Genomic DNA, 26305 nt, shown 5'->3' with positions numbered 1-26305 from the left:
GGGGTAGAGGTGTGTAGATCAAATGGGGCTCTGGGGGGACACTGGGATCACCCCTTGCTGCCCCATCACAGGTCCCCACAGGGGATAACCCTTCTCCTTTTCCACAGAGAGTCCCCAGGGAAGGGTCAGTGGGACAAGGGGTGTCCCAGGGCACAGTAGCCATGTGGCCACACTTACAGACACCTGCAGAATTACACCTGTGCACCTCTGCACTCCTGCAAAGATACAGAATGGGAGGATGTGTACAAACACATGCACACGTGGGGGCCAAGAGGACTGGCAGGGGTTGAGGCAGGACTGGTGTGGCTCCAAGGGGGAATCCCAGCACTGAATGGGGTTACAAGACTGGGTGTCTGGATGGGTGTTGGGAAAGAGACACAAGTGAGGGGCTGAGGTACACCCAGGGTGGGAGCTGGCCTGGAATCCTGAGGGTTGAGCTTTCTGGTCTGTGGGGTGTTGGGGGGCTGGAGCAGGATGTTGGGGGGCTGGAGCAGGTGTTGGGGATCTGTTTGGCATCACCTCTGCATGCCAGGGGAGAGCTCAGCTGTGTCCGGTGGTCCTCAGCTGTCTGACCCGGTGGCACCCGGCTGTGACAAGGGTTCCCCTCTCCACAGGGGCACCCCGTGCTTGGGGGCACCCCCGAGCAGAGGCGGCCGCCTCGGAAGGGCTGTGCCGGGGGGAGCACTGCGCTCTGGGGCCGGGGCGGTGGCGCGGTCGGGTCCCCTTCCCGAGCGGGCGCTCCCCGGGCACCGGCCCCGGGGGTCCCCCGTCCCTGTCCTGTCCGGGCCGGGCCGGGCCGCGGCGCTCCGGAGCCGCCCCCCGCCGGGGGGGTCCCCGCTCCCCCCGGATGCATGACTTCATCCTTCCGCCCGGGTTTCCTCCCCGCCGCCGCCGCCGCCGCCGCAGACCGGCTCCCGGCTCGGCGCGGCGCGGCTCGGCCCGCTCGGCCCCGCCATGTCGCAGGTGCTGCCCTACGGCGAGGACAAGGTGGGCCGCTACGGCGCCGAGCCCGAGGCGGGGGAGCTGCCCTTCAGCTGCCGCCTGCAGGACACCAACGCCTTCTTCGGGGGCAACCAGGGCAAGCGGCCCCCCAAGCTGGGACAGATCGGCCGCGCCAAGAGAGGTACCGCCGACCCCCGCCTCTGCCCCCCAACCCCGCCTCAGCCCCCCCGGGACCCCCGCATCTGCCCTGCAGCATCCCCGGGTTTGTCCCGGGACCCTCGGATCTGCCCTGCAGCATCCCCGGCATCCCTGGTGCTGACTCCTGCATCCCCGGCACTGCCCCACGGCATCCCCGAGCCCCCCGGATCTGTCCTTTTATCCCTGGTGCTGACTCTTGTATCCCCGGCGCTGCCCCACGGCATCCTCGGAACCCCCCATCTGTCCCGCAACGTCCCCGGCACGGCCTCCTGCATCCCTGACGCTGCCCCACGGCATCCCCGGGACCCCCGCATCTGTCCTTGCATTCCCGGCTCTGCCCTGGAATCCCCGGCTCTGCCCTGCAGTATCCCTGGCTCTGCCCTGCAGCGTCCCTGGATCTGCCCTGCAGCATTCCCGGCACTGCCCCCCGGCATCCCCGGCACTGGCCCTTGCATCCCCAGCACCTTCCCACAGCATCCCCAGGGTCCAGCGTTCAGCCCTTGCTTCCCCGGGATTCCCGGCACTGGGCAGTGCATCCCTGGCACCCCCAATATCGCCTGACGAGATCCCCAGACTCCCGATTCTGCCTTTGTGTTCCCAGTTCTGCCCCACGGCAACCCCTGTCTCTGCCCTGCAACATCCCCAGCACTGCCCCACTGCATTCCTGCGACTCCCGGCTCTGCCTTGCATCCCCGGCACTGTCCCCTGCCACCCCTGGCACTGCCGCCAGCATCCCCAGAATCTCCATCTCTGCCCTACATCAGCTCCAGCACTGTCCCCCGGCAACCCTGAGACTCCCCAGCTCTGTGACTGACACCCGCCCCCAGAACCCCAGGCTCCCCCATCCCCTGCTCCAGACACCACCACGCTGTTCCCCCAGCGCTGCCCTGCACCAGCCCCCGCCTCATGCCGGGGCTACCCCTGGGATTGCCCTGCAGCATCGCTGGGGCTGCCCCGGGACTGTCCCCCAGCACCTCCATGGTGCCCCTGGGACCCCTCGGGACTGCTCCTCAGCACCCCCGGGACTGCCCCCTTCTCATTGTGGATAAACAAGCCTTTCTTTACCCGAGGATCCCCTGGCCCCCTGAACCTCTCTCCCTTCCCGTTTCTGCCTGCCGCAGAGACCACCAGCAGCCTCTGGCCATGCTGATCAGCAAATCCCCCCCCACTTTACTGTCCCCCCAGGACTTCGTGAGCCCAGCTGTGTCCTGCCCCCCCATACTTCCCCTCCTGCTGCAGAGACCCCAGCAGCATCTCCCCTGCTTCCATCAGGACCCAAAGAACTGTCCCCCTCTCCCTCCTGCACCCTGATCTGTCACCATTGATCCTCCCCAACGCCTTGGGGACCTTTAAAAATGGCTCCCCCTTTTCCTGCAGCCCCCATCCCACCTGCTTGGGGGTCCTCCATATGGAAACACCCCTCCTTAAGCTGCAGGGATAAGGAGGGAGGGGAGAATTCCCCCCAGCTCCAACACACCCCAGCCCCACGGGGGGTGAGCACTGCCTGCTCCACTGCCCCCTTTTGCAGTGCTGGAGGCTGGCTCTAGCAGCACCCCCGGGCTGATGGGGGGATGGTTCTCCTTCGGTGGTGTTGGGGGCTCCATCTGCTCTCCCAGTAATTCTGGTCTGGTTAATCCACCCCCAGGAGGGCGACGGGGGGGATTATTGACCCCCCCAGTAGTGCTATTGGGGTGGCGGTCTGCCCTCCACCCCCAGAGTGATGTTGATGGGAGGCAGCTGCCCCGGCGGTCACGGTGTGGGGTAGGGGAAGGTGTGTGTGTGTGTGTGTGTGTGTGTGTGTGTGTGTGTAGCTCCCTGGTGATGCTCACGGGGGTCTGTCCAGCCTCCCACCGCTGCTGCTGCTGCTGGGGAGGGGGCTGCCCCGTGGGTGATGCTGCGGGGGTCTCTCTGGAAGTTGAGCTGACGGGGGGCTCTCCAGCCCCCCACGGTGACGCTGATGGGGGTTCGTGCAGCCCGCCATGCTGTGGGGGGCTGTCCGGCCCCCCCAGAGATGCCGATGGTGAGGGTGGGTGTCCTGCGCAGCGGGTGATGCTCAGGGGGGTCTGGCTGCCACCCCCGCCGAGCAGGCGGTGCCCCCCCCCGCTGGGTCATTACCCATTCCAGTCCTGTTGCTCTCATCAGCGCCTGCCGCAGAGAGGAGGGGGGGGTCCTTCCTGGTCTATTCCTGCCCCCCCCATTCCTAATCACCCATCCAGAGGCAGCCGGCTGGCTGCGGGGGGGATGCTGCCCCTACCCAAGCCGGGCAGGGGGGTGATCCCCCACCCTTCATCCCGACTGTACCCACCCGAACCCCCTCTGTCCCGCTCCCGGGGGCACATCTGGAGCCTGACGGGGGTGAGAGCCGGGGTAGGGGGGCAGAGGCTGTCGCGTCCCCTCGCCCACGCGCCCCCGCTGTCCCCGCAGTGGTGATCGAGGATGACCGGATAGACGAGGTGCTCAAGGGCATGACGGAGAAGTCGCCGCCGGGGGTGTAAGCCGGGAGCCGCCGCCAGGACCCGCCGGCCGAGCCCCGCTCCAGCCCGCCGCCCCGCATGCTGGCTGGAGCGCCGACGAGGAGGGGGAGGCCATGCCCGCTGCCCCCCCCGGCCCGGGGGGGGGCCCTGCAGCCACCACCACCCCCCCCCCGAGCCATGCACTTTACCCCTCCGCCTCCCCGGGGCCGGGACAAACCGCCGAGCCCCCCACCCTGGGCGAAGACCCCCCTGCCCGGGGAAGGGGCCCAGCCCCCTGCTCCGCGGCGCGTCCCCCCGATCCTCCTTGGCGGAGGGTCCCCGAATTCCGGGGCCACCCGGCCCCATGAGCGGGAGGGGGAGCGCTGCTGTCCAGAGACATTTTTTGCTCCATCGTTTTTTGCATGAGCTTGGTGGCCCGGGCGGCCGGCCCGGGGGCCGAGGGTCAGCCCCACCACTCCGGCACGCTTCTTTTTAAAACAGAAACTCCTCATATTTGTATTTTTATATCCGAATCTTTGTTAAAAACGATCTGCTGACGTTGAGATGTCAAAGTAACTGCATCGAGAAAACAAACGAAAACAACCAACCAACCAACAAAAAAAAAAAGGTTCATATTTTTTTCCATAAGAAAAAAAAGACAAAAAAAGAAGAAAAAAACGAGGGCAAAAATTAAATGGGGGGCGAGAGTGATGGAGGGAGCATGAGGAAAGCCACAGGAGGAGGGAGGGGAGCAGGGACCCCTGGCCCGACCCCCGCTGGCAGGCAGCAGGAGCACCGGCGGGTTTGGCAGCGTCACCGGCCGCTGCAGTTCCTTCCCGGCAGCACCGGGGCAGAGCCCACCGGGGCCGGCTGCAGGTGCCAGGGGGGGTCCCAGCACTGCCCCTCGCTTGAGGGTGGTGGGGTCTGGGGAGAGTGGGGAGGGCAGGGACCGGCCTGAGTCGTTGTTTTTAATTTTATACTTTAATTTAATTTTATTTTTTAAGAAGCTTCTCGGGGGGTTCTGATGTGCATGAGAAACTTGTCATCTTTTTCAATAACCTACGAGTGGCATTTATGGAGACAACGACGCAAAAAAAAACCCAAAAAACCCACAAAAAAAAAAAAAACAAAAAAAAACCAAAAAACTGAGGAAAAAAGAAAAAAAAAAAAGAAAAAGAAAAGATACTTGTGTCATGATGTTCTACGAATGATCCATTGTAAATTTAAATGCCATTTTTCACTGTACTGGTGAACAAAATGCAATGAATAAAATACATTCATGTACCCAGGTGAAGCCGGCAGTCGCCTGCTCCTTTCTGTCCCTTCCTCGTGCCAGCTGGATTTTGGGGTGCCTGTGGGATGGGGTGCCATGGCCAGGATGGGGGCTGACCCCAGAGCCCTTGGCTGGCTCCTGGTGCAGGGGGAGCCGCTGGCTGACCCACTTACACCTTCTGCCCGAAATAGCAGCCCAGCAGCTCGCGCCTCTGTGCTGTCACTGCCCAGGAGGGTCCCTTTAGCCCACCCAGGGGGAGTTGGTGCCCAAAGAGCCTCTGGGGACACTGCCAGTGGCACCCATGCACCTGCCACAGCAGCACACACACGTGGTGGCCCACCCGTCACCCACCCTGGCACACACGTGTCACCGTGCTGCTGGCCCCAGGCACAGGGGGACACGGGCCAGGTGTGTGCAGCACACCGGGACTGTCACCACAGGCAGGAGTGGGGATGGATGGGGAAAGAAGCAGATATGCTGCCCCCTTCCTGCCCTGTGGCACCGCCTGCCCCATGCTGGCACATTCCAGCCTGGACCCCCCACTACTTGGGGGGTGACAAGGACAAGGTGCCCTTGCACACCCCCAGGGCCAGGTCCTGGTTCAGGATGGGGTGGGGGGGCTGGAGCAGTGGGCACCCCCAATCCTGTCCCCCAGAGCCAGTGCCAGCACCCCCATTCTGCCCTCAGCCTGGCTGTCTGTGCCAAGGGGAAGGGATGGGGGACAGGGAGCTACTCCCTGCAACATGGATGGGTGAAATTAAACCCAATTTGGTTTCATTACTGGCTGCAAAGTCTGGAGACCTGGCTGCTCTCCAGCTCAGCAAGGAAAGGCCAGGGAGGGGGCACAGAATCACCAGAGCATCCCTGTGCCCCCAGGAGGAGGCCAAGCAACCCCCTCTTCGCTCGCATCACCCACACCGCTGGGCAGCTCGCAGGGGGATGCACCGGTTCCCTGTCTCCCACCTGTGAGGATGGAGCACCTTAAGGCTTTATTGGGAGGTGGGTGAGCCCCTGGCTCACAGCTGGATGGCGAGGAGATAGTCCTCGTCGTCGTCCGGGGGGGCGGGGGCCGGCGGCGGGGCGGGGGCCAGGGGGGGCTGGTGCAGGCGGCGCCCCAAGGCCACATCCCGGGGCTCCAGGGGCTGCCCCTTGCGCATCACGTACAGGAAATAGTGGAAGGCTCCGGCGTCCCCGTCCCCGCAGGCAGCGTGGCGCAGGGACCAGCCAAAGGCCTCCTGGGCATAGTGGGGCTTGCGGAAGTGGGGCTGGGCGAAGGTGATGGAGATGAAGCAGCCCCCTGGGCGCAGCACCCGGCTCACCTGCGTCAGGAAAAGCCCCAGGATGGGGTGGGGGAACACCGTGAGGTTCAGTGCTTTGGCTCCGTTCCCAGGGTCCCCATCACCATCTGCCAAAGAACCCTCCCAGCCTTTCCCATCACACCCCCAAAACCTCTTGTCCTAACCTTGACCCCTCCAAGAGACACCTCAGGTCTGACCTGTTCCCAGACCACCCACAGGGAACAGGGGTCCCCATGTTCCATCTCTCCCTGCACCCCAAAACTCTTCACTCTCACCCACAGCAGACAGCATAGAAACCCAATCCTGGCATGGGAAAAGCTTCACCCTTTTGAGCACAGGGCTCCCCCAAGCACAGCATGGGACACCCATCCCACCCACCCCTCCCCAGACCACCCAGTACTACCACCAACACACAGAAATAGAGGGGGATGCGGGGGGTGTTTGATGGGAAAGGACTCAACCCTTTTAATCACCATTTTCTCCCTGCTGGAATTAAGCCCCGCTAACAGGATGGAAAAGAACATCAATTTTCCTGCTTGGCTTTATCCAATGTCAAAAGGCTTTTACGGCCAGCGCCCGCGTGCTCAGCATGCAAAGGCACTGCCTGGGGCGGGCGGGCGTCCAGCCCCCTCCCTGCACCCTGCCCCAGGCGGGGACACCCCCAGACCCCCCCGGCAAGGGCACAGAGTCACCACTGCAGGGGACAGGGCTGGAGGCCAACTGGGGGGTTTCCCGAGGTTCTCTGCTTTAATCCTGCTGGGAAGCTCCAGCTGGGGAGCTCTGGCTGGGGCCAGTGGAGGGGACAGGCAGCCTGCATGTCCTCCCCTGCTGCAGCGGTGGCTTTTGAACCAAACCCTACCAGTTTTGGCCAGGAAAAGGGGAAGGCAGGTCCCTACATCCCTCTCTGGGCACCTGGCTCAGTATCCCTCCCTGCTAAGTGCCTGAAAATCTGCCCTGGGAAGACCCCACAGCTTCCCAAGCAATGGGCGGGGAGGGGGGTCCCCGGAGGTGGGGGCAGGCAGGGATCTCCAGCTGGAACTGAGCGAGGCATCCCGCATGTCCACATCCATCCCTCGTTAATAGAGCAATAATGGCCGTTGCTTGGAGACGAGCGCAGGAAACCTTCCCATCCGTCAGCGGGAGCAGGGGGGCCGAGGGGCTGCTCCCGCCACACCCGCTGTCCCCAGCTCGCTGGGACAGGGTGTCCCTGCGGTGTCCCCACAGGCAGGGTGGATTTTCAGGTTCTTACATGCCCCCGGGGAGAGGAAGACAGAGGCTGTGAACACCCCAATGAAGGGGGATGGGGGTGGGAAGGGAGGTACCACGGATAGACCCCTCTGAATGGGCCTCCAAAACAGGGAGCAAGTGGGAACACCCAGCGAATCCCCCGGGGATGAGGACAGCAGGGACCGGCTGCGGGTGGAAGGGGAGGGCAGGGGATTGAGCAGAGGATTAAAAAGGGAAAAAAAAAGGGAAAATTAAATCCCTGCCGTTTGGCAAAATGACAAGGACAGGCAGCAGCGCTGGCAAGGAGGGCAGAGCACAGAGAGCGAGCACAGCCCCACTGCCCTGCCGGGGGTTGAGCTCCCTCCCAGGCTCAGCCAGGCAAGAGAGGATTGGGAGGGTTGTCAACAGCCATGAGCACCCTCCCAGCACCCCATGCCTGCAACCCCGGGGTGCCAGGGAGGTGCAGCAATTAATTATCCTGGCAGTTATTCCCGCAGGGTGGGAGAGGCTGCCAGGACCCGCACCCCCGCGCCGGGACAGGTTCAATCCGGTCCGGCCGCCACCAATTAACAGGGCCCCGAGGCATCACCCGTCCCCGTGGCAACGCCATGGCCCTGTCGATGCTGATGGGAGTTGCCATGGCAACACCAGACCAGATGATGGGGACCCCGGCTAAGGCGATCGAAGCTGGGGCGGGGGGTGCGGGGGGGGCCAGAGCTCTCACAGCCCCACGGTCATCACCTTGCCCTGGGCTGGCAGGGCCACCTCGGTGTGTCCCCCTGGGTCCCCTACAGCCACCCACGCTAGGACGGGGCCCATTTTTCTGACCAACTCTTTGTATTTAGCATGCAAATAAAGAGGGGGATTATCCAGCAGGACCCAGGGACACATCCTGCTCCGTCCAGCTCCCTGGGGAGGAGATGATGGGCTGTAAGAGGGGGCAGTCTCCCACCTCCAGCACCTGGGAGCTCCCCAGGTGCCCCCCTGCAACACAGCTGAGGGGCAGGACAGAAACACCGGCTGGGAGGATAGAAACACCGGCTGGGGCATGCACAGGGAAGCAGGGTGGTGAGGAGGCACTCAGCACCTTCCCCCAGCCCAAACAGGGATGGGGTCCCACCCTCTGCACCCCTCCTCAGGTCGCCCCAGCCCGTACCTCTGCCAGCACCCGGCGCATCGCAGCGGCCGCCTGGGGCGAGACGTGCCAGGGGTCGGTTTCCTCCACCAGGAGCACGTCGAGGGTGCCCTTCTCCAGCACCACGTCGAAGGAGGCGTCGGGGAAGGCGAGGGCGCGGATGTCCATGACAGCCCAGCGCAGGCCGGGGCAGTGGGCGTAGCGGGCGCGCATGGCCGCGATGCAGGCGGCCGAGAAGTCGATGCTGGTGACGTCGGTGTAGCCCAGCTCGTGCAGGTCGTGGCTCAGGGCGCTGTTGCCACAGCCTGTGTGGGGCACAGCTCACACAGAGCTCAGGGTGCCCGTGCCAGTACCCCAACTCTGTTCCCGTGGTGCAGGAGAGGGTGTGGGTGGACTGGGGCTGCTGGGCAGGGGCAGGTCATGGCTTTGATGTCAGCTAGTGAGGGTTGGGCGAGTCACTAATTACCCCTGTCCTGCCAGGTGGGTGCTTTGGGCTCCTATCCTGGGGCAGCCCTGCACACCCGGTCCCCTCACCTTGGCGTGGGAGGCAGGGGGAGGCTGGAGGCAGGAAAGAGGCAGGGGGCGTCCCCAGTTATCCCTCCCGCAGTGCTGTGGAGCAGGAGCCGGCTGCGGTCCCAAGAGCCTGCTGGATAACTCCATTGGGAAATTAGGGAATTTCGGCGGGGGGTTTAACTGGGTGCGATGGCGAGAGGAGTGGAAGAACTGGTGTCTCAACAGGACACGGGGGGACACGGGGAGTGCCCCGCTACCAAGCCCTCCCCTCAGAGCCGCTCCACCGGGGCTCGGCCGCTCACCGGGGGAGCCGAGAGGGATCCCGAGGAGGGGGGCGGATTTGGGGGCTATTAAACGCAGCTGGCAGCGGCTGATCCGCTAACAGGATCGGTGATTACACCCGCTTAATCCCGCCGGCGGATCAGACCGCAGGTGGGATTACGGGGCAGTTATACCCACCAGCACCCCCGGCACCGGGGCCATCCCGCCGGGCCGGGCAGGGCGCAGCTCCCGGTACCGGCCCGGTGCCACACCGCCCTCTGGCGGCTAGCGCCAGCGCATCCACCGGCGGGACCCCGAGCCCCGCCCGCCCGCCCTCCACCGGGCACGCCGGGCACAGGGCACGTACCGAGGACGAGGATGCGATCACCGGGGCGCAGCTCGGGCTCCAGCTGCGGGAGAAACCGGGAGAGCCCCCCCAGCCACTCGCGGGTCTCGGCGCCCTCCCGCCGGTAGAGCTCGTCCCAGAACCGGCGCCGCCCGTACCGGGGGGGGGCGGCGGGCGCGCGCCGCCGCTCCATGCCCGCGCGCGGGGCGGGAGCACCGGGCGCCACGTGCCGCCCGCGCCCCCACGTGCGCCTTCCGGTCCGGGCCGGCGCGCCGCGCTAAGCGCTCCGGGCGGAAACAGAGAGCGGAATGGCGGCGGGGCGGGGGGCGGCGGTGCTGCGGCGGGCATGGCGGGAGCGGCGGGCGGCGCTGCTGGAGCCCCGCTACACCCCGCTGGTGGCCGCCTGCCTCTGCCTGGCCGAGGGCGGCGTCAACCTCTGGGTCATCCGCAGGGTCCCCTGTGAGTGCCGGGGCCCGGCCCGGCCCGGCGCTGCCTGGGGCTGCCCCCGGGGATGGCGGGGCCGGTCCAGGGCGGTGCGGGGCGGAGCGGGGAGCGGGGATGCCGCGGGCACGGGGACAGCCCTGCCGCGGCCCCTCGGGTGACAGCAACCCCGGGCAGGGGGATAGGGCCGCGCCTGGAGGGGGCCAGGGAGGGACGCGGGGCTGGGCCGGGGGTCCTGGATGTGGCGGCTCGGGAGAGCCCGTGCTGACATGGCAGCGTGGCAGCGAGGCACAGGATCAGGCTGGCGGGTGTGGAGCTGGGTCAGCCCCCGCAGTGCCCCCGAGCCCCGCTGACCCCGCCGTCCCGCAGACACCGAGATCGACTGGAAGGCCTACATGCAGGAGGTGGAGGGGTTCGCCAACGGCACCCGCGACTACACCCAGCTGAAGGGTGACACCGGGCCACTGGTGTGAGTGACGGGGACACCCAGCTCTCTGTGACCGGCGGCTCCCGGAGGGGCCGCAAGGCCCGGCCCCTCACTCCCGTCTCCCCACAGCTACCCCGCCGGCTTCGTGTACATCTTCCTGGGGCTGTACTATGCCACGGGCCGCGGCTCCGACATCCGCCTGGCTCAGTACCTCTTCGCTGGGCTCTACCTCCTCAACCTGCTCCTCGTCTTCCGCATCTACTGCCGGACCAACAAGGTGCCCTGAGGCCAGGGCTCCTGAGCCCTCACCCCGGCGGAAGGGATACGGGCTCAGGGCTGGGGTGTGGAGGAGCTCAGCAGCAGCAGGAGGGAGTCCAGGACAGGCTGCTGATGACCCTTCTGTGTTTCTGTCCCCTGCAAGGTCCCTCCGTATGTTTTCTTCTTCATGTGCTGCGCCTCATACCGCATCCACTCCATCTTTGTGCTGCGGCTCTTCAATGACCCTGTGGCCATGGCCATCCTCTTCCTCGCCATCAATCTCTTCCTGGAGGAGCGCTGGTCCTGGGGCTGCCTCTTTTTCAGGTGAGGGGCTGGGAGCTGCTCTCCATGGCTGCTGGGCGTGTGAGCCAGCTCAGCCCCAGCAGGAGGCTGCGCTTGGCTCAGGGGCTGCCGGGGCTCCATGTGGGGTCCGCAGTGGTAATGCAGCTTCCTGCTCAGCCTGGCTGTGTCCGTGAAGATGAACATCCTGCTCTTCGCCCCTGGACTCCTCTTTCTCCTCCTGCAGCGGTTTGGTCTCCTGGGCTGTATCCCCAAGCTCTGCATCTGTGCCCTGCTCCAGGTGGGTCCCTGTTTGCACCGGCTGCAGCAGCAGGGAATAGGGGGCTGCCTTGCCAGCTGCAGAGCCATAGGTGCAGACAGTGGTACCAGCACCTGTGGCCTCTCACAGCAAGCTGGGTGTTGATAAATAATCTAACTCACTTGACTTTCATCTTGGGCTGACTGTCCCTGTCACCACACGTGGCACTGGGCTTCTCAGGAGGTAGCTGGGGTAACAGCAACCTGGTGTAGGGCTCTGTGATGGTGCTGGTGTCCCTGCAGGTGGTTCTGGGCCTGCCCTTCCTGCTGGTGAACCCCGTGGGGTACCTGACCCGCTCCTTTGACCTGGGCCGCCAGTTCCAGTTTAAATGGACGGTGAACTGGCGCTTCCTCCCAGAAGAGGTTTTCCAGAATCGAGTCTTCCATGCTGCTCTGCTCCTGGCTCACCTGGCAGGCCTGGGGCTCTTTGCACTGCACCGGTGGCACAGGTGAGCCCTGCAGGATACAGATCCTTGACTCCCCTGCCCCTGCAGTGCTGCAGTCCTGGGATTCCAGGTGTGAGTTGGAGAGCAGTTACTGTTCTGTTTTGGGGAATGTACAGCCCAGGCATTGTGGCTCACAGGGGAACATTGGGGTGGGAGAGACTTTCAGCATCTGAGATCAATGTTTGTTCTTCCCTCTCAGTTCCAAAGAGAACATCCTGACTCTGTTGAAGGATCCTGCCAAAAGGAAACCCGCATCCCCTCGCTTGACTGTCAACAATATCCTTTGGCAGGGTGGGCAGCAAGGAGAGAGGGAGAAAGAGAGGGAGAAGGCAGGCAGGGAGAAACCTGGTTGGGTCCCAGGCCATGCAGTGCTGTTGTACCAGCCTGCCCTGGGGAAAGGAGCTATGTTGGGGAGCTCTTGTGGGACCACACCTCCAGCCTCCTGTGTTTGCTCCCTTAATGCCAGTGCATGGATTGTCTTCATCCTCTTCTCCTCCAACTTCCTGGGTGTCTGCTGCAGCCGCTCCCTACACTACCAGTTCTACGTCTGGTATTTCCACACTCTGCCCTACTTACTCTGGTGCACCCCGACCACCAAGCTGGCCCACATGCCCAAGTACGTGCTGGCAGGAGGGGAGCACCCATCTGCTGGGGCTCTGGGAGTGAGGATGGCTGGTGTGTCCCCCAAGCTGACCCCCAGCTTTCCCCCTGCACAGGGTGCTGCTGCTGGGCGTGATCGAGCTCTGCTGGAACACCTACCCCTCCACAGTCTGCAGCTCTCTGTCCCTGCACATCTGCCATGGACTCATCCTGCTCCAGCTCTGGTACGGCACAGCCCCCACGCCAGTGTCACACACCCCTCCACCGAGCAGGAAACCCACAGCCACGTCCAAGAAAGCCCAGTGAGAGTGGGGATGGCTGGCCAGTGGGAACTGGCCTCTGGAACTGCCCCATCTGCCTGCTCTTTTCTCACTTGACTCCCAGGCTACCCACAGCAAGCCCAAGAGGGCCATGAGCCCTGGAACTGTGCAAGGGGGCAGGTGTGGGGATCCCCAAAAGGCAGGACTTCCGAATAAAGGGGGCTTTGTGTGCCCTTCCCCTAAATTCTTGTCCTGTGATGATGTCAGAACAGCTGTCCCTGGACTTGCCCCACCTGAGGGAAGGTAGAGCATCTTCTAGCGCCATGAGCACTCTGGCTTCCCAGCTGTGGGAAAGGGGTGCCCAGGGCTAGGCAGCAGCCTCTGGGGTGAGGTTAGAAGAGAGGAGCTGCAGAACTGCTTTGCCTCACAATTTCATTTGTTTTGATGGAGCCCAGGAGTCCCTCCAGTACAGCTTTTCCTATTCCCCTGCCTGCTCCCTCCCACCAGTGATGGCTGGGAAGGGGGTGACCCCCTCCTATGATTCTGGTGAGTCCTGGCATGGCCTGAAGGGAGCCAGCAGCTCTCTGCTGATAACAGAGACACCAGTGCAGGTGGCTTGGAGCCAGGTGTCTTTATTGGCCCCTTGGGCGGCCGTCAGACGTTGTTGGGGTTGTAGCACAGCATGTTCAGCTTGATGTTCTCGTCCCAGTGACGCAGCAGCAGGAACAAGTGCCTGGCTGCCCCTTTGAGGCAGCCCACGTCCACCCCCTCGGGCAGGCGCTGCGCCTGCAGCCACGCGTCCGCCTTGGCTGCCACCAGCTCCCACTCCTCAAAGAACCCGGCGCAGCGATGCTCCAGCCACGCCAAGGCCACCGCCGTGGCCCAGCTGGCACTCTCCAGCTCCTCTGGCCCCACGTCCTGACAGCTCACGCCGGCCTCTGAGGGGGCAGCCGAGTGGGGCCCGGTGTCGGACTCGGAGCCGTGCCCGCTGTCCGCCTGCGCCCACGCGGCCGCGCTGGGCACCTCGGAGCAAGTGCTGCGGGACGGGGGCGAGCTGGGCTGCGGGGCTGTGAGGGGCTCCTCACCCTCCTCAGCCCCGGCTCCTGCCTCAGGGAGGCTCCTGGCCCCTGGGGACACGGGGCTGAGGCTGGCACGGTGGGAGGCATAGGGGGAGGCGCGGCGCAGGCGGTCCAGGGGGATCTGCACCACTTCAGAGAAGCTCTCGGTGAGCTGGAACGGCCCCCGGGCTTGCTGCAGCTGCACCTGCAAGGAGGGGGCACAGACGAGTGGGGAGGGCAGGCGGGGGTGCAGACCCACCACAGCACCGACCACTGGGGGCTGCAGGAGTGTCCCTGGGGCACAGGGACAGTCTAATGGCCCCCAAAAAGCCAACCAAGATCCCTATGCAGGGCTGACACAGCATCTTCCACTGCTTGTGCTGCCAGGCATGACCTGGGTGGCCCAGCTGGCACCCAGCAGGGCAGGTCCCCCCGCTGGGATGGGGACAGGGGACAGGCAGCAGGTCCTTACCAGCGGGAGGTAGTCATGGCTGGCGTGGTTGCTGGAGCGCTCTCTCTCTGGGCTGAGGCACTGCGGGCGCAGCACCAGGCTGGGACCCCTGCGCCTGCTCAGGCTAAACCTGTGGGGTCACAGGCAAGATAACAGGATTGGGAGGAATTCCTGAAAGGCAGCTGGATACCAAACTGATGCAGGGAAGGGGCTGGAGTGCCAAACCCCCCCACTTATACTGCAGGAGCTGGCAGGGGACAGGGAATCAGCACTCTCTCCCCACAACCTGCCGTTTTTTGGTCCCTTGCATCCCCCCATCCCACAGTGTCACCTGGAGCCTGCGATGCTCTCTGTGGATTTCTGGGAGCCCATGGAGGCGGTGGAGGGGCTGGATGGGGGCCCTGCAAGGGGGAGAGAGAATTAACCACAGTGGGAACGTGAGGCACCCAGAGGTGTGTCCCACTGACCAGTACCTGGGAGGGCAGCTCAGCCCACATGCCCAGGGTACTGAGGGCACAGTGGATGCTCCAGCTGTGGCAGGGCATCAAGGGTAGGCCATCTCCCACCCTCATCCAGCCTGGACACACCGTTTGAGTAGTTCTGCTTTTCCCAGCCAAAGGTAGGGGAGGAGGTGCTGCCCGGGGACTTGGCGATCTCGTCTCGCTCTGCAAAAGAGCAAAATCTGGTGGGGTCCCAGGCTCCAGGGACCCTCACGGTTCACAGCTGCTCTCAGGGGCTGCTATGCTGTCCCCCTACGCCCCCCTCCCCAGTACAGCCAGATGCCTCTTTCCAGATATCCACAGCACCCCAGGCAGGACCAGCCCCTCACAGCCACCAGCTGAGGGTCTCCAGAGACCCCAGTGCAGATCCCCGGGGAGGATAAGTTGACATAAAGGTCTGAGTCAGTACCTGCCGTGCCAGGGACCTCATCCTGCTCCTCTGCCTCCTGCTGCTGCCCCTGACCCGCTGAGGAGCTCCGGTGGTGCCAGTTCCCTGCCGCAGCAGCTCGTGTCCGGCTGGCTGAGCCAGCTGCAAGGGACGATGCCACCTCAGCCCTCTGTCCCCTTGCTGCCCCCTCTCTGTCCCACCAGGCCCTTGTCCGTACCTACGCCCCACACCTCGGGGGCTGCGGGCAGGGCTGTCTGCGTGGCACCATCCACGGGCACCAGGCGGGTGTAGAGGGAAGGCACGTTGCAGGCTTTGCTGGTTTGCACGGCTTTCAGGCGGAACCGGCGGGCAAAACCTGCCCGGAGCAAGGCGGTTAGAGCGGGGGGGATGCCGGAGCCGCCCCGGGGAGCCGCCCCAGCACCCACCCTGCTCCAGCTTGGCTTCCCGCTGCGCCACGCTCTCATTGTCCCGCACCACGGAGCGCGCTGCCAGGCGGTGCAGGGGCTTGTCCCAGGCTTTGGCCGCCCGCCGCGGCGGGTCCTCCCTGCCCGGCCCCTCCCGGGGCTGCAGCAGGGATTCCAGGGAAGCTGTCACTTCCCAGGACACGGGCGTGCCGGCTCGCAGCGCGTGGATCACCACCTGGCAGCGCAGGGGCATGCTGGCATCACCCAGGCTGGGCTGCCCCGCCTCGGGCGCTGGCGAGGCACTGAAGAGGTAGGAGGGCTCCACCAGCATGTCCCAGTCCAGGTGGGTGGGTGAGAGGAGGTTATCTGGGAACGGCAAAGGCTGGGCTCAGCAAGGCGGGGGCACCTGGCTCCACCCCGCCGCCCTCGTCCCCAGAGCCGGCACACACTTGACTCCGCTGCACCGGGCTGCATTTGCCGTGGCTGGGGTCCCAGCTCATCCAACTGCCCCTCCAGGGACTGGTTCCTCTTCTGAGACACCTTTTCCAGGGCCTGGCAGAGCCGATGGGCATCCAGCTCCCCGTGAGGCGTGGAGAAGCTGCGCCCAGCCAGGGCAGCGCGTGCCAGCACCTTCTTCTGCCGCGCCAGCTCCTCTGTGCTCAGGGCCACTGTCACCTGCAGTGGGGACAAGGCTGTTGGCAAGGCCAGCACCGAGCTCAGATTGCCCTGAGCTGCAATGGGCACCTGCACCTCTCCTGTTGCTGGCTGGAGCCTCAGCTGTCATCAGTGCTCTGCAGGCTGGCACCAGCTGCTTCCAGGGATGCTGCCCTGGCACCGCAGACATGGGAAGCACCCACACAAGAGTTTGCAAACATCCCTGGGGACTGACTCAGGCTGATGCTGGAGTTGCCAGGGATTTATGTGTGTGCAGAAGTGAGGTTAGCTAGAATACTCAGGCTGGATGGTGTTACAAAGGGATGCATTCCCCAGTGCAGAGTGGTGTCCCTGCATTGAGATGCTTCCCCTAAAAGCCATGTCAGGGCAGTGGCACCCATGCCATCTCTCGCCTCGGCAGCAGGGAGTTGGGAGGATCATTTACTCTGCAGGGAAATCACTTACGCTTGACATTTCAGCAGCAAAGGGCACCAGCTGTGCTGCTGTGTGACAGGAGTGGGTTACCTAAGCCGTGCCACTGGGAAGGAGCTTGTCCTGGTGCTGGGTGACAGCTGGCCTCACCAAGCCTTGGGGCCATCGTCACTGGGGCAGCTGCCTTTCCCCACCCCAGCGACCCAGCTGGGTTTTACACCCAGGTATGAAGCAGCAGAGATGTGGCCCATCGCTAATGAAGCGTCTGGAGCGTTGGCTGAGGGCTGAAGGAGCCAGGCTGAAGCCCAGCCACTCAGCCTTTCCTTTCTGGCTCAACAGATTTGTTACGTGATGCCAGCCCAGCTATTTTCATTTGGTTTCTGCAGCTTTAAGGCGTCACTGAGCTGGCTCAGGGGTCTGTTAGACACTCAGCTGACTGCTGCCAAGGGACACTAAGGAACCAGCTGCTTGGTCCCCAGCTGTCCCACTTCAGTAGGGCAAAACCACCCAGGAACATCCTCATGACATCCATTGCTGATCCTTGCTTAAAATTCAGGCTAGAGCTCTGTTTCCCCACCCAGTGGGCAGATGCCTGGGCACAACAGGGCAGCAAGGTCCCAGCCAAGCCATGAACAACCCCCACACCATGAGCCCCTGCACCCCCTTGGCATCCTTACCTTGGTGCCAGCTGGGGCAGAGGGCAGCGGGGCAGATTTGGTGGAGGACTCACAGAGGGACAGGCTCTTCTGGCCCTGCTGGGAGGTGACATCAGCACCAGGGCCTGAGGAGCCACCCTCGGGGGCCACATCCCGGGAACCAGTGGACTCGCTGCTGGTGGAGCTGCGGGAGAGCAGCCCCTGGCTGCGGTCAGTGCTGACAGAGCAGTGTGTCAGGACATACTGCTCCTGGATGTAGGAGGGCTGGTAGATCCGCTTCCAGATGTCTCCCCCAGAAACAGGATCAATACCTGCCCAGTGAGCACACGCCCTGTTAGCCCATGGCTCCCACGACCGCCCCCTGCCCCAGCTCTGGACCCCACTCACTCCGCTCTGACACCTCTGTACTTCCAGAAAAAACATCCAGGGAGGCATCCCCAGTTCCTGGCTGGCTCTGGGGTGGCTGGCGGCTCTCCCCAGGACTGGGCACTTCCTGCTGGGAGAGAAAGGCTGAGCCCCGGGAGCTCTGGCGAGCCCCATCCTGGCCCTAGGAGAGAGAGGACAGCACCATCAGCCCCCAGCTGGGGAGCAGCCGGTGGCACAGGGACCAGGCCACCCTGTCCAGGCTGTGCCAGCCGTACCAGCGGGCGCCTGTCCCCGAAGCGGGCGATGCTGTAGAGGACACAGTAGCTGACGAGGCGGTCCCCGGGGTACAGGGCCGGGAGCTCGGTGGGCGAGAGCAGAGCCTCCATGCTGTCGGGGACGTACCAGTCAATGGTGATGTCGCTGATGGCCGGCTCGATCGCCTTCTTCAGGGACTTGATCAGCTGCAGGGGGAGTGCAGACAGTGTCACACATGGCAGTGTCCCCAGTGCCCCCCTGCCCTGCCTGGGTCTTACCTTGGGCTGCAGCCTCTCAGATGGACTCAGAAACTCGGCACGGCCCCGGCTCACTTTGGCCATGGCCTTCAGCAGCCGCTGGCACGCCCGCGGGCCCATGCCAAAGCTGAAGCACCTGCAGGAGAGCCAGGGGATGGAAAACCATGGCTGGGCTGGGCTGGGGGCTGGCAAACCCAGTGATGAGCCCTTTAGCAGGGATGGGCAGGGGGATCTGACAGCCAGAGTGCTGCCCTGGCTCTGTGCTGGGCTGGGGCACCCCAGGAAGAGCCGGGGCGATGGGCTGAGGGGTGCAATGGGTGAAGGACACCCTTGGGACGGGCTCAGGTAAGATTTGAGGCTGCACAAGAAGAAATCAGTGGGAACAGCGCGGGGGATTTGGGGAACACGGAGTCCTGCCGCAGTGCCGGTGCTGTACCTGACGGTGCTGGCCTGCCTGCGCACCAGCCGGAGGATCCTGCTGGCACTGCCCGCTACTGCACCGGTGAAGAGGAACAGCTGGCGAGGGTAGCCGTGGTGGAGGGGCTGTGCCAGCGCCCAGCCCAGGGCTGCCAGCAGGTTGGTGCCACCAGGGTCTGCCCGCAGCCCGCCCAGGTGCTCGCAGGCACGGCGCAACGTCTCCTGTCAGCACAAAGAGCCGGCCTTGCAGCCACCCCCTGGCTCACCAGCCCCCAGCCCAAGTCAAGGAGCTGGGAGAAGGACAAAGAGGGGTTGGTGGATCCCCAGGATTTGCCTGTGGCACTCACGTTGCTGCAGAGGCGACTGGATGGGAAGAGCGGCTTGATGTCAGCGCCGAAGCTGGCGAGGTTGAGCAGTGTTCCTGACGGGAGGCTCTTCAGGGCCACCAGCAAAGCCTTCTGAGGTGACAGAAGGGACCAGGGACAGCTGCTAAGGGCTGGCCACCCAGGGAGCACCCCCGGACCCATGGCCGTGCCTCACCTTGACCTTGTCAAGGTCAGGGCCACTGATGGAGTCGCTGCGGTCGATGAGGAAGAGGATCTCGCGGGTGACGCTCTGCAGGGCCCCGGGGACAGCCTCCACAGCCGGGCAGAAGTTCAGCATCAGCACGGGGTTGGGGAAGATGTCCTTGTGGAAACGCTTCTGCACGAAAGCCACCTGCGAGCCAGGCAGGTCAGAGCCTTCTCACACCCTCTGGACCACAGCAAGGTCTGCTTCAGCCACGCCCCACCACCTCCCCTTTCCCCCTGTGGCTGGGGCAGCAGGGGCTGTGCCCTGTCACCTGTCTCTCGCCACTGCTGTCCTTCCTGGCAACCCGCACGTAATCCCGGCGGCTCCGGATGTGCGCCTCGTACTCGGGGTACGTCATGGTGCCATCCTCAATCACCAGGTGCGGGCTGTGGGGCTCTGGGGGGCACAGGAGAGTTTTGAGTTACCCTGGGCTGCAAGGGGCTGGGGGATGCTCCGGATGTTTCTGGGGTGATGCCTCAAACCCTCCAAGGGCATCATCTCCCTCACCACAAGGGTAGAGGATGATCTCCAGGTCCCTGTCGTAGCGGTGGGGCTCGGCTAGGGTGACACAGGTGGTGGTGGCAGAATTGGCCCAAGGGTCAGCATCAGCTCTCAGGGCATGTGATGGGCTCTCCAGCCCTGCAAAGAAGGGAAGGCAGCAGGTAAGTCCCCCACAAACCCCCTCCTCAGCCCCTCCACCCACCAGGCCCCACAGCAGTGGCTTGCTCCTGACAGAGCTAATGGGATTGACTGGGCCAGCAGCAAGGAGCACATCCCCACCAACCAACCATCTTCCCCTCCTCACCCACCCTCCCCCCAGTGCATCACATCACCCCAGGGAAGGAGGCTGCTGACCCAGAGCTGCCCAAAGGCACAGGCAGGGTGATTTTGAGGGGTCCCAGCCCCAGGGATGGAAAGGAAAAAGGGATTTTTCACCTGGAGGGAGTGCAAGAGGGTGCCCAGGAACAGGCCCTCACATCCTCCTAGAAGGGAGGGACCAGGGAACATCACCCACATTTTAAGGAGGTTTTACACAACCAGCTGATAACACCCAAGCCACACCCCTACCTGCCAGCAAGCAGGGGCCCTTCACCAGTAGCTCAAAGGTGAACTCGTAAGGAAAAGGGTTGTAGGTTCGTCCCCGAAAGACATCCACGCTGTCCACAGGCACCATAGTGGGTGACTGGCTCCGGGCACCTGGCCCCCCAAAACAGCTTGTGGGGCTGCAAGGGGAGAGGGGGTGATGGCTCCTGCCCCCCGACCTGCTCGCCCAGCATTGGCATCGCCCCCCTGGGATGGCAGAGACTGAGGAAGCCATGAAAATCACCATAGGGCCAACCTGTCGTCACACAAGCTTGCCGGCTCGCTCTCGGGGTCGGCGGGGACGTGGGGTGTGAGGATGGGGGGCAGGAGGAGGCGCAGGGCCCCGTCTGGCAGCGTGGGCAGCTCCTGCACTGTGTTCAGGGTGACAGCCAGGCTCTCCGATGGGCACAGCGTGCCGGTGACAATGATGAAGGTGGAGCGCTCCACGTCCTCATCCAAGACAAGGTGGCCTGGGCAGGAGAGGGAGGAGGGATGGGGGGAGATCAGTGAGGCATGTGGGGTTCTGGAGGAGGTCATTAGTGGCCCTAATCGCTCCCAGAGGTGACAGCAGAGCACAAGTGTCACGAAGGCTGTGCACATGGTGGCAGAGCCCCAGAAGAGGCGGAGGGAGGGGAAAGAAGACGTGGAGATCTCCAGCCCCAGAGACCCCCCCAGGCACTGGGGTGGCCTGGCAGGGGCTCTCAGCCCCTCATATTCCCCCACACTCCCCCCCTGCCCGTTCTGAGCCACCAGGCCAGCAGCACCCACGAGCAGCAGCAGTGCCAGGGCACCTACCGCTGTTGCAGCGGCGCGGGCGGCCGGGGCTGGGGCTGCACTGCAGGCAGCACTCCTGCACCCGCTGCCGGCTCTGCAGCTGGAACGTCACCCGCCGGCTGCCCGCCGCTGCCTCAAAGCCAGCCACCACCTCCGACTCCTCCAGCGGGTAGATGAAGATGCCTGCAGGCAGAGGAGAGCCCCGAGGCAGAGGCCGGCATGGCTGTGGCACGAACAGCCCATGGGAGCCCCTGTCTGACTCACAGCACGTGAGTGAGACACAGGAGCGACCCAGAGCGAGGATGGAACCCTCCTCTTCCTCTGTTTGCTCAGTCTCACTCTCCTCCTGCCCACAGTGTGTGACAGTGGCCCCACCTCTGCTGGCCTCCGTCTTTGCTCCCCAGGCTGAGCAAGGTTTGGGGGTCAGGACACAGATGGGCTGCAGACAGGATGCTCCCCAGCACGGGGTTTTCAGGGGGCCCTGCAGTCCCTGCCACACCTGAGAGCCCTCCCTTACCTTCCACAGGCTCCTTGTGGGGGTTGGTGTACAGGAGGTGAGCAGTGATGCTCAGGGAGTATCCGTTGGCACAAGCCTTCACCGTGGAGCTCTTCAGGGGCAGAGCCTCCCAGGACAAGAGGGCGTAGAGGCCTGGCATGGTCCCTCAGTGGGCAGCTGTGAGCAGAGGGAAGGCAGGCACTGGATGCCCAAGGATGGGGTCTGCTGGAAGGGGCTTCTGCCCACAAGCCATTTACATCTGACCAGCCTGAGAGAGGGAGCAGGTCTCCAGCCCTCCCACATGCCAGGCTGCTCTTCAGCATGCACAGAACACATGGATCTGGATCCACGTCTCTCCTTGGACCCCAGCCCACCTGCAAACCAGGTCTGGAGCCACAGGAGCCCACAGAGAGAGCAACAGAACTCCTGTGGGCAGTGGTTCCATGCAATCCCCAAGCCCTGGCAGACCAACAGGGACTCCTGGACAGAATGGATAATGGCCAACCACATGCAGCCCATCTCTCAGCCACCCCAGAGCAGCTCCAGAGCCTCTCCAGGCCATCTCCTGCACTGGAGCGTCTGCTGCTCCCATCTCCATTTGTCCACAGAGGTTACCAGGGTAATTTGTTAAAAAAAAAAGCCAACCAGAAGGGTGAGAAGCTCACAGTGTAACTAGGACAAAGCATCCAGCAGTGTTTGCTGGGGGTTTAATAATTAACAACAAGGTCAGTGCTGCATGGAAGAACAGCACAGAGGGAATGCACTGCAGGGTGGAGCCCGACAAGTGGATGATCATCACCTTCTTTGCCCAGAAATGGATGTGTCTAGGCTCCCACCTCTTGGCAGGAAGAGAGGTGGCTGGAGATGCCTTTCAGCCATGGCACCAACCCACTCCACACCTCTCTTTCCCTTGGGAAAAACACCCAGGAGCAGCATCACAAACAATTGTCTGGAGTCAAAGCATCTCTCCAACATCAACCCATCCTGTGCCATCAGGTATTTGTGTCAAATATTCCTGTCAGCCTTAGCCCTGGCTGTGTGGATCTGTGGACAGTGTGCATGGGGTCTGCTCCACATGTGGGTCTGCACCTCTGCTCTGCCCCAAGCACCTGTGACCCAGTGAGGCCCCTGCCCCACGCCATGTGCTGGTGCTGCAGCACACAATGTGCCCAGGGCAAGGACAAAGCCAGGTACAACTGAGCCATCTGTTCAGTGCCCCCACTCCAGTGGCCTTCATCCTGGGAACAGCTCGTAAGAGCTTTGGCAATGGGAGGCTCGGGGTGCCCTCGGTGTGGGGTCACAGAGTGCCTCTCACAGAGCATCCTTGAAAGTGGAGCAGGGCTACATCCTTGGAGGCAGCACCGGGACCAAACTCTCAGCTGCACAAAAGAGGGAGCCTTGGAGAAGTGCAAAAGTGCATTAGCAACGTGGCTGCATCCCAGGAAAATCAGTCCATTACCACCAGAGGAGAGCCATTTACCTGCTCAGCTGGCATTGCAGGGTTATGCTGGCAGATCCTGGCTACCCAACCCACCCCACCACCACCAGCCCTCCACCCTCTGTGCAGGATGCTGCACGCACTGCTGCACCCCCCAAACTGTGCTCCCAGCACACGAGGTGGCACAGGGTCCCTGCACAGCCTGCTGCTCCTCCTCACTGGCAGTTCCACAGCTGGGCACATCAACAGCTGGTTCCTGCCCTGACACAGCACCCAGATGGGATCTGGAGACCAGGGTGCCTCCAACCCAGCCACACTGAGCATTAAAGATGTATTTCTGCCCAGAGCTGTTTAATTTGTTCCCAAGGCAGCCAGTTTGATGCTCAGCAACGTGCCGGTGTTTGCCGTGCCGCCTGCCGGCCGGGTCACTGCCGTGTTTACCAGGCACTGCTGGAGAGGCCGTCCCGGCTGCGTGTTATCACTGCTCTTTACATTCACCTCACAGGGTAAACAGGCCCCATCTGGCCCTGCCACTCTTTGTGCTGGCTGCTCTGTGCCCCATGCTAATGAATAAAACCAGACCTGGTGGTCCTCACCCCAGCCTCTTCATCCTCTTTCCCTGGGGCAGTAACTTGTCCCCAGAGTCCAATGTGGCATCACCAACAGGTCCCCAGCCCTCTCCCCATGCCCAGCATTATTTCCAGTACCTTCACAGCACTCTCTCCTTCCTCCCCTCCACCTACTGCCTGCAGGAGCTGGTTTAACCAGCAACACCCCCAATATAAAAGGGCTACAGCAGGCTGGGGGCAGCTCTCTGTGCTGGCAGCTAAAAACTGTCTGTGAAGGCAAGACGGAGCTGACCCTTCCCTGGGTCAGAATAAATCAATGTTTCTCGTCTCGCCTGTGGGCAGACTGAGTTTTCCAGCCAGGCTGGAAAGGGAGGCAGGTGTCTGAGCCCAGCAGACCCTCCTCAGCTGCCTGGGGAGTTGCCAGAGTTTCACCTGCTGCAGCAACAGCCGCCCAAGCCGGGGCTCAGCATGGTCCGGGGGAAGGAAGAGGCCAAACCCGACACAGGCAAACCCAGCGGAAATTTCCATTGGTGACAGACACACAGGCAGGTTCAAGGTAAAGGATGGAAGGAGAGGAGCCCAACCTCTGCAAGAGTGCCTGGAGTGAGGAGCCATTGCTGCCCCTGCTGCTCAACTGCATTACCCCAGCTTCCCTGGCCTTCCCTCCCTGTGAGACATCCCATGGGGCACAAAGGCAGGGGAGCAGGATCCATCCCAACTCCTGGAGCATGGAGAAGGCCATGGAGCCAGGAGGTGATGGTGCTGTTGCCCTATGCCTATGGGACACACCACTTTGCAGAGCCCAAAGAAGAGTGAAGGGGAAAGGAACTGCTGGATGGGGCAAAGGACTCTCCAGCCCGTGGTGCCTCCTGCTTTGTCTGCTGGGGAGTGGGAACAGAGAGCAGAGCCCACTGCACACGCGCGTGCAAGCTGGCACTCACACCCTGACTCCGATACCACATCCAGGACCGCCACCCCCAGGACCTGAGCTGCTGCTCTCACCCCGCCAGAGCCACTAAACCCCTGGAAAAACCCATCCTTGTGTCAGGGAACAGGAGCTACTTGTCCTCAATGCACCCTAACACAGGCACCCCCCAAAAGAAAAGTCTCAGCCCCATGGGTTTCCCCTGACAAGGGCAAATCCTGGCAGGGCAGCCCCACGGGAGGGTCCCAGTGTCCCCCACCACGGGACAGATGTGGCCTGGCCCAGGGACTGGTTGCTGATAACCTGGAGCGTGTTCCCAGCAGTTGCTGGAGCCAGCCCTGTCTGGTCCCTGCCGGATGGTGATTTCAGCACTTTTGTGGCCCTGCTGTCTCATCTCCACCTCTCACCCCTCCCCTGACCCAGAGCTGCCCTGGCAGCGGATGCACAACCCTGGGACGCCGAGGAATTGTGGGACACCCTCGGGGTCCCAAGCCACCGTGGTCCCTGCCCTGCCTGCCCCTGGCCCTGCTCCTTACCTGGAGGAGGAGGACGAGGATGACACAGAGGCTGCAGGCTCCTTTCAGCACCCGCTGGGTCCCTGCCTCCTGCAGAGCCCCCTTCCCTGGGGATGGGTTTCCCTGTCCCTCCGTCAGGGTGGCTGCGGTACCCGGGGGATGAGCGGTCCCTCCCCGCCTCTCCCTGCTGCAGGCTCCCTCTCTGGCACTGGCTCCTTCACCGCCCTCGCTCCATCCCTCACTCCCTGTGCCAGCAGCAGAGCTGCTCCAAGCCCAGCCTCATTAAAGAGACACACTCCCTATACCGGCACCCCGGGGGGGTGGGGGGATGCTCTCACGGGGAACGCTGGGGGTCTCAGGGGACAGACAACAGCCTCAGACAGTGACAGGCACCAGTCAAGAGCACAGTCCATGGCTGTGGGCTGCTCTGTACCCACAGAATAGCAGTGTCCAGGCAAACTGGGGTACTGGTGAGACCCCTGGTGATGCTGCAGCAAGAAAAACCAGGGGGGTTGTGTGACTGGGACATGTAACCACGCCCTGTGTGCCCCCCAACAGATCATGAGGCAAAATAGCCCCCATCAACCAGCTGAACTCTCCAGTACAAATCACATTGGCCACAAGTGTCACAACTAGCTTCACTAGGAAAGGTCTCAGCTGCCCTGAGGCCATAACAAAATGACTGGGAGCAGGTAGATGCTCAATATCCACCCCAAACCCAGATGCCCTGGGGTACCACCAGGCTTTCCTCATCAGCCTCCATGTGCTGCAGTGAAATCACAGCCCTGAGGAGCAGAAACGAGGGGAGATTCAGGGACAGCGCAGCTTTTGGGACACAAGTGTGACAACAAGCCCCCCTGGGGAAGGTGCAGGCAGTCAGGAAATCCCAGCAAAGTCAGGACATGTCTGCTGGCAGGGAGATCTCACAGCCTGGGGCGCACTGGGAATCCCTCAGCCACTGACAGCCCCACGTTCCCAAGCAGGACCAGAGAAATCCATCAGATTTGGGCTAATCCCTGCCCTGCCTTTCCCAGGCAGCTCCCTGTGCTATAGATAGGACTGTGCTGCTGCAGCTCTTTTTATAGAGACACAGAGAGGAGTCCCCCCCACCCACCTCCGGCACGGCAGAACCCACCGCCACAGCCACACCGAACCTGGAGCCAGTCCAGGCACAAACTGGGGCAGAAAATCCAGCAGCACCACAAGGGGAGCAGTCCCCAGTCCTCAGCAGGTATTTTTAGATCTCACCTCTGAGCTGACCCATATGCCACTGCAGCTGCAGCTCCTTGACACGGGTTTCACAGGTGACAGCAGGAGCAAGGCACAGAAATCTCGCTGGAAGACACCCCAGGCTGCACACGGTGGCGACGCACTCCTCCTTCCTGACCCCTCACCCCGAGCGTTAGCCAACAATTATCTGGC

General features: G+C 63.2%; 4 protein-coding genes across 7 annotated transcripts; 2 read left to right on the top strand and 2 right to left on the bottom strand.

Annotated features, from left to right (window-relative positions):
* Positions 1-858: 858 nt before the first annotated feature.
* Positions 859-4887, top strand: CAMK2N2 (calcium/calmodulin dependent protein kinase II inhibitor 2). The gene is made up of 2 exons (XM_071437932.1): positions 859-1123; positions 3565-4887. Exons 1-2 carry the CDS (start codon positions 955-957, stop codon positions 3633-3635), a joined length of 240 nt encoding a protein of 79 aa, XP_071294033.1. The 5' UTR covers positions 859-954; the 3' UTR covers positions 3636-4887.
* Positions 4079-9951, bottom strand: EEF1AKMT4 (EEF1A lysine methyltransferase 4). Its single transcript, XM_071437931.1, has 3 exons — positions 9668-9951; positions 8548-8831; positions 4079-6185 (listed from the first exon to the last, which is right to left on the bottom strand). The coding sequence occupies exons 1-3, from the start codon at positions 9837-9839 to the stop codon at positions 5883-5885; spliced, it is 759 nt and encodes a 252-aa protein (XP_071294032.1). The 5' UTR covers positions 9840-9951; the 3' UTR covers positions 4079-5882.
* A 3-nt stretch (positions 9952-9954) lies between these two features.
* ALG3 (ALG3 alpha-1,3- mannosyltransferase) lies at positions 9955-12919 on the top strand. The gene is made up of 9 exons (XM_071437929.1): positions 9955-10105; positions 10457-10556; positions 10644-10791; positions 10936-11096; positions 11232-11352; positions 11613-11818; positions 12015-12091; positions 12287-12431; positions 12532-12919. The coding sequence occupies exons 1-9, from the start codon at positions 9955-9957 to the stop codon at positions 12719-12721; spliced, it is 1299 nt and encodes a 432-aa protein (XP_071294030.1). The 3' UTR covers positions 12722-12919.
* A 374-nt stretch (positions 12920-13293) lies between these two features.
* Positions 13294-25117, bottom strand: VWA5B2 (von Willebrand factor A domain containing 5B2). 4 transcript variants are annotated; one of them, XM_071437922.1, is made up of 22 exons: positions 24905-25117; positions 21458-21613; positions 20962-21123; positions 20411-20636; positions 20152-20306; positions 19591-19722; positions 19355-19479; positions 19054-19230; positions 18861-18971; positions 18533-18735; positions 18118-18232; positions 17860-18045; positions 17606-17765; positions 17240-17529; positions 15926-16151; positions 15498-15842; positions 15290-15427; positions 15094-15213; positions 14772-14849; positions 14516-14585; positions 14206-14314; positions 13294-13938 (listed from the first exon to the last, which is right to left on the bottom strand). In XM_071437922.1, exons 2-22 carry the CDS (start codon positions 21594-21596, stop codon positions 13330-13332), a joined length of 3876 nt encoding a protein of 1291 aa, XP_071294023.1. In that variant the 5' UTR covers positions 21597-21613; positions 24905-25117; the 3' UTR covers positions 13294-13329. The 4 variants fall into 4 exon arrangements, with proteins under 4 accessions (XP_071294023.1, XP_071294021.1, XP_071294022.1 ...); XM_071437920.1 differs by having other exon boundaries at positions 17860-18232; XM_071437921.1 differs by having other exon boundaries at positions 17860-18232; positions 20423-20636.
* Between the last annotated feature and the right edge of the window lie 1188 nt (positions 25118-26305).

This window comes from Agelaius tricolor, unplaced genomic scaffold (genome assembly GCF_023055355.1).
Source record: "Agelaius tricolor isolate 1412-34295 unplaced genomic scaffold, bAgeTri1.0.p SCAF_12, whole genome shotgun sequence".
In the NCBI taxonomy this organism is placed as follows: Eukaryota; Metazoa; Chordata; class Aves; order Passeriformes; family Icteridae; genus Agelaius; species Agelaius tricolor.
Note: the sequence above shows the minus strand (reverse complement) of the source record. Positions and strands in the feature narration are given on the sequence as shown.